A 9621-nucleotide genomic window follows, 5' to 3' on the forward strand; every position below is an offset into this window, starting at 1 on the left:
TATGGAGTTTTTCCCTTTTCGTACCAAGTTTGGATGGGAACACAGTCCTGTCCCCAAGGTGTAAATCTCAAACAGTATCCATGGTGAATGTGCCTTACAAAAATGATTAACTACCCACAAACTTACAAGTGTGTGACAGTTTATCTAGTTTCAATATATTCATGAGCAGACTGCTTACTCGCCACCAAAATGAGGTCTACTGGCAAGTAAAGTACTCCATACCAGTATAAACAAACATTTGTGAGTAAATACAGATTGTAAATATTAAAAATTGGCAAATTTTAAAATCAAGCGTCCTGCAAACCTATGTTCTACAAAGGTACTCAAATGGCTCAGTGAAATGGTCCTTGTGAAAAACATATAGTGTACAACGCTGTACTCAGCGGAAAACAAGCATATATGTACGCACTTCTTGTGACTTTTGGTCTGTGATCCAAGTTAGGTTTTAGAACTTTTCAGTTTTTGATTCACCATGTAAGCTTTTGACACACCGGTTTCCATGAAATTAAGAAATCCTACCGAAAACAATACTGTCCATATCTCAAGCATTATGTATATGTCTTACTATGAAGCAGCATGCTGGAGATTAAACTAAACTCAAAATAACTGATGTTTCGAGAAAAGGCCCTTGAAATAGCAGGTGCTTAGGAAACACTAAAAATGTTTTGTATAACTAGTTAGAAATATTTCAATGGGAAGAAAAGAACCACTCTCTTAATGGTATGTAAGAATTTTGCTTCCTGATGCAGAAAAAAACCCTTCCCACTTTACATCAATTGGGAACATTAACATCTCAATAAAACACTCACGCCTAAACACCTGAAGGCAGCAATCAACTGCTAAAAGTTGGCCTGTAAACTTCTTAGCAGTCCCTGGTACAGGATGTTTAATACAATTTGAAGAAATATTTTTTGCTACAAATGTGCAAATCAAGCAGGAGATAGGAGTCTTAGGGCCAGATGTATCAAAGGGTTTTGCCCATTCTGCGTCTATGGGGAAATGTGTTGATACATATGGCCCTTAATAGTAAAGGTCGACAAAACCATAATTATGTGGAATAAACTGCAGCATCATGTATTCCCATGTAAATCCTAATGACCACTGGGCTAACTGAGAATTTGGCAGAATAAAATATGTAACTGTGGATGCATTTTTTGTGTTATCAATGGTAGGAACCTAGCGATAGTTGAAAGGTTAAAGTACAATGTCAGAGTCACACTGATGTGGCATGCACAACCAAGAAAGCGAGGAATATTTGAACCCATGATTGCTCAAAGGCTATGCAAATCTGTGCACTGCTGTCGGAGGTGAAACATGGAAGACATCACTGTCCCGAAGACAACTTAACACCTGTGTTTCTCTGCAGTTAACATTTACAATGTTGTCTAATATCTTCCCTGAAACACACTCAAACCTTAAAACCTACCATCAGCACCAAACTCTCTTTTGCAGTTATCATTCCCTGCCCAATACTAGGTTCTTTCATTGGCCTCTAGTCTTGCTTCTCTATCGATTGTACCTACAGCCATTATAGGAATATAATGTGCAACACATATAAAAAATATAATCGGTCGCAGAGGACCGCACTGCACTGACTTCAGATCAAATGGCACCTTTGAATAGTACAGAAATCCTTCCATGGCTGTGCACCACGCTACTTCTCTCAAAATGTTCATCCATACCACATCCCTGGTGTCCATGAAAGACCTCCATGAACCTCTTTGACAAATGATTCACAGGAAAAAAGCCAACATATTAAATAAAAAAAAACTAAAACCCCGGGGGATCTCCTGAACTCTCATGTAGGGACTTAAAGGGTTCCGAAAAAAATGGCAGCCCACCACAAAGCTTTTGGTCTGATGATTCTGAACATGACAACTCTCCTTATTCACCACATAACCGAAATGGTCAGATGCCTTAGATAAATGATTGCCAAGTGGGATAAGGCATTTCCATCTAACCTACATTTGTCAAATTGCACACCATGCTACCACTTTACAACTTTATGATCACTCATAAATATCTGGCCCATATCATCACGGACTACATTTAATTTTGTGAAATTCCAGAAACACACAAATATGCCACTTATAGTCATTATGTGACATTTGCGGTAATACAAAAGTACTGCAAATGCATAGGAACAAAAACACGTTGGCTGTTTGTGCGGCTTTTGTTTTTTGCACTGATATTATGGGACGAAATAACTCTTCACAATAAAATGTGACAATGAGACTCACTTTGTGCTAAAATATCACACTAAATGACATATTTTAGTTTCATGTAATTGGCCTAAATTTTACATAAGAACACGAAAGCAAATCATGCTCATTTTGCAGACCCCTAGTGATTTGCTTCCACCTTTATTTCCTAGAGCTCATAGGTAATTTTTGGGGGGTATGAAGCTCTTGAGCAAACCTCTTAAAACATTACACATTACATGTCTGATGGGAAACTGTGCAAAAAAAATCAACAATAACCGCTTAGTAATTAAAGAGTGGGATAATATGTTTGCAATATAACCAGTAACAGCACCACATAAAACATAAGAGCAGGGAACGAGACGCAGAAGAGAATAAGTGACATAACTAGGGCATCCAATGATGCACTATTCTAGGGAGCACTGACGACAAATACATCACTAGAAAGGAGCCTGAGAGATCACAAATAGGGCTACGACATCTGAGAGACAAAGCAACAAATAGTGGCCGTAGACCTTAACAAAGGGTACTGATATCCGGTCCAAGATGGGCAGGGGAGAGAGGAAACCCCACCATCACCAAAAGCTTGGGCAATGACAGAATGATGAAGCTACCTCCATTACTAAGAAAATAACAGACATCATAAATAAGAGACTGCTGTTTTTCCAGCGGATGGGAAGGAATGACATCACAAATGGGAACAGAAGGCAGTGACATCACCACGAACGCCAGGGTGAGGGGGCAGTGACATAACCACAAATGCCAGTGATCTTCATATGTGGGGGAAATGGCATCGAGTAAGGTTAAGGCAGGGAAATCACCAAGGGAAGAAGAGACAGTTACACCACAAAAATAACCAGCGAAATGAACAGAAAGGGGGAGAAGTACAACCTAGAAGGCACCAGTGTCATCTTCAAGGGAGGGGTCAGGTCACAAAGCGGAGAGGGGGCAGCGACGTCACCAAGAATGACTCAAGCAGAATGCAGCTACTGAAAATAGTAAGAACGGCAACTAACATTTTCAAACTAATTTTACGCAGTGGAATGGGAGCAATGACATCACCACACAGAGAAGTGCCAGAGCAACACCTACAGAGTCGGTGAAATCACGTAAAGGGGCCAGTGACATCAGCAAAGGTGTCACAGACATCTCCAAAAGTGATGTGTCTCCTATTCTGACATCACTTCCGGGTGCTAGTGACGGCAGCACCCCCACCCGTGACGTCACCATGGACCCGGAAGTTCCCACACTCACTGATCCGCGACTCCAAACTCTCCTCCTCCATCTCTCGGGATCCCCTAGCCGCCACCGCCGCCGACAGTACAGGGAAACAGACAGATCCCGCGAGACTTCCGGATCCTTCCATTCGAGTCTCGCGTCATCTTACTGGTAATGCGATAGACATAAAAACAGGCCTGCCTCTGCTTTGCAAGGCCATCTTGAAACCTCTCTCCTTTCCATCTAATTTGGAACTGTAAAAAGATGGCCGACTTGGGAGAGCAAATCCTCCCATTCCAGGATGTACGCTTATGAATTGTCTGGGGTATGCAGACGCCATATTATAGAGGAGTGGATTTCTATTGAGAGTTGCTTAGTTACTACAAAAGTTTATGATTAGGCGGGACTGTGTTGTTGGCAAATAACTATGGTTAAGGCGAACGAATTTTCAAAACTAAAGCCAGGACAAGTCAGGCATTGAAGTAGGACTAACAAGCATTTGCAATGCAATAGATCTCGCATTAATTAAGTTTGAGCTATTGGCATTGCTAAATATTGCAACACCAATTGCAACAAAAGTCTATAAATTGTAGGCCAAAAAAAATGTATTTATTTTTGTAGCAATGGTGGCATGCTGCGCTTTAGATGAATATGTTTAAAAGTAAAGTGCGCCATACTGCGATTGCTACAATAGTTAATTGTGGTTGCGTTAACAATTGATGTGTGCACTGATGGCTGGTGGTGTGTGTGCTTGTAGAAATTGTGCCTGGTGGAAGTGTGCACTGCCGGCTGGTGGTGTGTGTGCCTGGTGGAATCTGTCACTGACGGCTGGTGGTGTGTGTCTGGTGAAAGCGTGCACTGACGGCTGGTGGTGTGTGTGAGTGTGCCTGTTGAAAGCGTGCACTGACGGCTGGTGGTGTTTGTGCCCGGTGAAAGCGTGCACTGACGCCTTATGGTGTCTGTGTCTGGTGAAAGTGTGCACTGACGGTGTGGTTGTGTGTGTGTGGTTGTGTGTGTGGTTGGGTGTGTGTGTGTGGTTGTGTGTGTGGTTGTCTGTGTGTGGTTGTGTGTGTGGTTGTGAGTGTGTGGTTGTGAGTGTGGTTGTTTGTTTGTGATTGTGTGTGTGGTTGTGTGTGGTTGTGTGTGTGGTTGTGTGCGTGTGTGGTTGTGTGTGTAGTTGTGTGTGTGGTTGTCTGTGTGTGTGGTTGTGTGTGTGTGTGTTGGTGTTGTGTGGAACAGGGTGCTGGTGAGCGGTCTCGCTCATAGTACTGTAAGCACTTGTGAATGGCCTTTAGGTGCCTGTATGAACAGGATGCTGGTGAGAAGTAGTGATTTATTTGCAGTGCAGTCTCAATGCACCGTAGGCACTTGTATGGTAAGCGTATGATGTTATGAAGTACCGAATGATTAGCACTGCATTTCGAAAGGCCTCTTGGTGTTTGAGTGAAATGCGTGCTACGAGAATCACTGCTTAGTTAGCCCTGAAACGGAAGGTCCTCAATGGGCAGGGACGAATTGTGTGTTGGTGATAGGGAGAGAATTTTAATATTTTTATGGAGTTTTATATAGCTCGAACTGAACCCGAAGCACCAAGGTCGAGAGTTAGCTCATGGAACAGCGGGACGTGGATGGAGTAAATTACAGTGGTAGGGGCGAATATATTTAACGTGATGTGGCACAAGGAGGTTTTAACTATAACATTGAGGTTTAAACAGCACACTCAGGGCCACTTACGAGGTGCGCCAAAACTAAAAAGAGTTTCTATACCTGCCCACTAGGAAGCAAAGTGACTTCTCTTTTAAAGTTATGATGATTAAAAAAACATTTTCTTTACATGCACCCAGATTGCACATTTGGGTGGTGGCATGTTTTTTATTTCCCTTTTTTACTGTTGTGACATATGAAATAAATAAAATACAAAAATCTATAAATAGTACTATGCATAGCCCAAAACTATTGCCTTTGCTAGAGTCTGTTTCGAAGTGCTGCACAGTCAAATGAAACTTTGGCGCGTTGCAGCCAAAATGACTAATCCTGATAGGTAGATTTTTACAGGAGCAGAAGACCATTGCTAAAGCAGAAACTCGGTCAATAGTTTGGATTTGTAGCAGTTGCACGTGAGAATTAGAACATGAAAACGGCCGCTTTTGTGGCGCCTGCTGTCTGTTTGAAGGTGAGAAAAAAAAAGAAAAGAGCGGGATTAAAAGCAGAGTGAGGCCAACAAAGGGAGGGGCAGGGCTCCCTAATGGATGAGGGAGGGGATGGGGGCTCTTAGTGCTTAGTGAGGTGTCAACAGCAGCACTGTGAGTGGGGGAATGCAGCGTGTGCTGTAGTGAAGTGAATCCAAGCACAGGGTTTGCATGTAAACAGCGCCTGTGATTAGCAAAAAATAAATAAATAATGCTTTTTTTATGGTTGTCCTCAAAATCCGACATTGTTTTTGAATTTGCCCATGTGTATTCTGGTACACAACGGCGTTAGTTAATGTTCCTGCAAGGACCTACATTACGCCATTGGGTTGAGGGTGCACAACAGCTTAGTGTAGAATATATAAAAGATTTTTTGTGTGGTTTTTTTCAGTTCTGGGACTTGTAGTTTTGGTTTTATACTTGTTTCAGCCCTGCCAAGTACCATGCATCAGGCGTTAGACTAACGAATTTTACTGCATAGCTGCCAATGTTTCAGATTATTTACGTGTGACCTTTTCATTATTTTAGTGTAAATATTAGGGACATTCAAAGACTATAAGTGACACTTTCTCGCTATCAAAATCAAGCAATGAAGACGAGGGAAACATATAAATATCAGAATTTACACCCATTTGAGCAATGAGAAACTCTAAGATGTTACTGCTGCGAAGCACCAGAAAAGGAAGGGCTCTCCATGCTCCACAGTGCGTGGAGGCCTTTCATCTCCTAATCCTGAGAGGAGAGGGGGGCCTTACTAGTAAGAAATACAATCAAGACCCTCATATAAAATTTAGGGTAAATATTGTTGTGCACTCCATGCTTTGTGGAAACAAATATTTTTTGATAGGTGATGTGTAAAACAAAAAAAACCCCACAAAATGACAAAAATAAAGTTTTCTTGAAACCCATTGAGCGATATTCAGAGGAGCTGAATCCCAGTAAATATTACATGCACTTTCTTTATTTAACCATCACAGTGCTGGGAAAGTTTTAGTAAGGTGGGGGTCTAATGAGCTCTGAGTACCCGGCCTGTTTTACGGCTGCCGTCCTCACGCTCCTCGAGCTGAGGCACAGTGTTTGCAGTGACCAGGTTGTCTTTTGCAACAGGTCTGTTGTGTGGCATATGGTTTACTATCATCAGCATGTCTCAGCCAAAGCAAGTCGGGCCAGGGGTCTCTCCTTTGGCTCTTTTATGAATCTCACGGCGGCTGCAGCGATCAATCAATCATTCAATCAGACAGATTTGTATAGCGCGCTACTCACCCGTTACGGTCTCAAGGCGCTGGGACAGGGGATGGGGTGGGGGGGGAGCCGCTACTGCTCGAAGAGCCAGGTCTTGAGCTGTTTCCTGAAGGAGAGGTGGTCCTGGGTCAGACGTGGGTGGGTGGGGAGGGAGTTCCATGTCTTGGCCACCAGGTAGGAGAAGGATCTTCCTCCGGCGGTGGTTCTGCGAATGCGTGGGACGGTGGCGAGGGCGAGGCTGGTGGACCGGAGTTGGCGGGTGGGTGTGTAGAATGTGAAGCGGTTGTTGAGGTATTTGGGGCCCATGTCGTGGAGAGCCTTGTGTGCGTGGGTGAGGAGTCTGAACGTGATCCTCTTGCTGACGGGGAGCCAGTGCAGGTCTCTCAGCAGGGGAGAGATGTGGCTGTGGCAGGGGATGTCCAGGATGAGTCGTGCAGAAGCGTTCTGTATGCGCTGGAGTCTTTTCTGGAGTTTGGCTGTGGTTCCAGCGTAGAGGGTGTTCCCGTAGTCCATTCGGCTGGTGACGAGGGCCTGGGTGACCGTCTTCCTGGTGTCGGTGGGGATCCACTGGAAGATCTTACGGAGCATGCCAGGGTGTTGTAACAGGAGGACGAGACGGCGTTGATTTGCTTGGTCATCGTGAGGGAGGAGTCCAGGATGAAGCCCAGGTTGCGTGCATGATCCGTTGGTTTGGGGGCGGTGCCCAGGGAAGGAGGCACCAGGAGTCGTCCCAGGCAGAGGAAGATGTTCCCAGGATGAGGACTTCCGTCTTGTCTGAGTTCAGTTTCAGACGGCTGAGCTTCATCCATTCCGCGACGTCTTTCATTCCTTCCAGGAGGCTGGCTCTCGCGGTGACGGGGTCGTTGGTGAGGGAAAGGATCAGCTGGGTGTCGTCTGCGTAGGAGATGATGTTTAGGTTGTGTTGGCTTGTGATGGCTGCGAGGGGGCTCATGTAGACGTTGAAGAGGGTGGGGCTGAGAGAGGATCCTGGCGGGGCGCCGCAGATGACTTCGGTGGCCGCGGACCGGAACGGGGGGAGGCGGACTCGCTGGGTTCTACCGGCGAGGAATGAGGTGATCCACTCCAAGGCCTTTCCTTCGATTCCAGTGTTGCTGAGGCACAGTATCAGGGTGCGGTGGCATACCGTATCAAAGGCTGCTAAGAGGTCCAGGAGGATGAGGGCAGGTGTTTCCCCGTTGTCGAGCAGGGACCTGATGTCATCGGTAGCTGCGATGAGGGCGGTCTCGGTGCTGTGGTTTGCTCGGAAGCCGGACTGCGAGGGGTCGAGAGATCCGTTTGTCTCGAGGAAGGCGGCAAGTTGTTTGTTGACGGTCTTCTCGATGACTTTGGCCAGAAAAGGGAGGAGCGAGATGGGGCGGAAGTTCTTGAGGTCCGTGGGGTCCGCGGTGGGTTTCTTCAGGAGGGCGCTGAGCTCGGCGTGTTTCAAGCTCTCCGGGAAGGTGGCGGATGTGAAGGAGCTGGTAATGATGTCCCGGAGTTGGGGTGCAATGATGGAGTCGGCTTTTTTGAAGATGTGGTGTGGGCACGTGTCGGTTGGGGAGCCGGAGTGGATGGTGTTCGTCGTGCTGGTAGTGTCTTCGGTGCTGACCGAGGTCCAGGTGCAGAGGGTGGTGGTGGGAGTCGCTGGTTCTGTGGTTGGGTGCGTGATCTGTGCGCCTAAGCTGTTGTGTATGTCGGCGATCTTGTGGTGAAAGAACGAGGCCAGTGAGTCGCAGAGGTCTTGCGAGGGTATGATGTCATTGGTGCCGGCGCTGGGGGAGAGCTCTTTAACGATGTTGAAGAGTTCCTTGCTGTTGTGGGAGTTGTAGTCCAGTCGTTCTTTGAATGTTGTCCTTTTGGTGGTGCGGATCAGCTGGTGGTGTTTGCGGGTGGGGTTCTTGAGGGCTGTCATGTTTTCTGTTGTCTGGTCGTGGTGCCAGGCTTTCTTGAGGGTGTGGCAGGTTTTCTTGGAGTTCTTGAGGTCGTTGGTTAACCAGGAGGCTTTCTTGCTTCCGGGTTTGCTGGGAGGGTTCTTCAGTGGTGCGAGGTCATCGGCGCAGTTGGTGAGCCACTGTGTGAGGTTGCGGGCTGCTTCGTTGGGGTCCGTCGTGTTGGTGGGAGGGTTCTGGCTGAGGGAGGTGATGAGCTGGTCGGCGGTGATCTTGCTCCAGCTTTTGCGGGGAACCTGTTGTGGGATGTGGTGGGTCGCGGTTCTCCTGAAGTTGAAGTGGACGCAGCTGTGATCTGTCCAGTGTAGTCTGGTGGAGTGGCTGAAGGAGATGTGCTTGCTGGAGGAGAAGATGGGGTCAAGCGTGTGACCGGCGTAGTGGGAGGGGGTGGTCACCAGTTGCTCGAGTCCGAGGTTGTCGAGGTTGTCCAGCAGGGCGGCGGTGTTGATGTCATTGTTGTTCTCCAGGTGGAAGTTGAGGTCTCCTAGGAGGATGCAGTCTGAGGAGGTTAGGGCGTGCGGTCTGACGGAGTCTGCAATGGCTTCGCTGAATTGTGTGCGGGGTCCCGGAGGTCTATAGATGAGGGTGCCTTGGGGTCGGTGTGTATCTGGAAGTGAAGGTGCTCGGCGGCGGTGAGGGTGTCGTCGGAGTTGGTCGTGATGCGGATGGTGTTTTGTGGACGATGGAGATGCCTCCTCCGGTTTGGTTGGCGCGGTCCTTCCGGGTGATCTTGTAGCCATCCAGGATGGCTAGGGCGATGTCGAGGGCTGAGGAGGCGTTCATCCAAGTTTCTGTGAGGAAGGTGATGATGTGTCAAGGAGG

The 9621-nt window shown here is 46.9% G+C and overlaps 1 protein-coding gene across 2 annotated transcripts in view; it reads right to left on the reverse strand.

The window, feature by feature from the left end:
* Nucleotides 1–3526, reverse strand: part of GGA1 (golgi associated, gamma adaptin ear containing, ARF binding protein 1) — a 196922-nt gene extending 193396 nt beyond the window's left edge. Inside the window, exon 1 of one of the 2 annotated variants that reach the window (XM_086963036.1) lies at nucleotides 3456–3526. In XM_086963036.1, coding sequence (XP_086819162.1) covers nucleotides 3456–3486 — 31 coding nt within the window. In that variant the 5' untranslated portion in view covers nucleotides 3487–3526. Of the gene's footprint in view, nucleotides 1–3348 lie in introns of both variants that reach the window. The other variant, XM_086963042.1, reaches the window with a different exon arrangement.
* Between the last annotated feature and the right edge of the window lie 6095 nt (nucleotides 3527–9621).

Source organism: Lissotriton vulgaris, chromosome 1_1, assembly GCF_964263255.1.
Source record: "Lissotriton vulgaris chromosome 1_1, aLisVul1.2, whole genome shotgun sequence".
NCBI lineage: Eukaryota > Metazoa > Chordata > Amphibia > Caudata > Salamandridae > Lissotriton > Lissotriton vulgaris.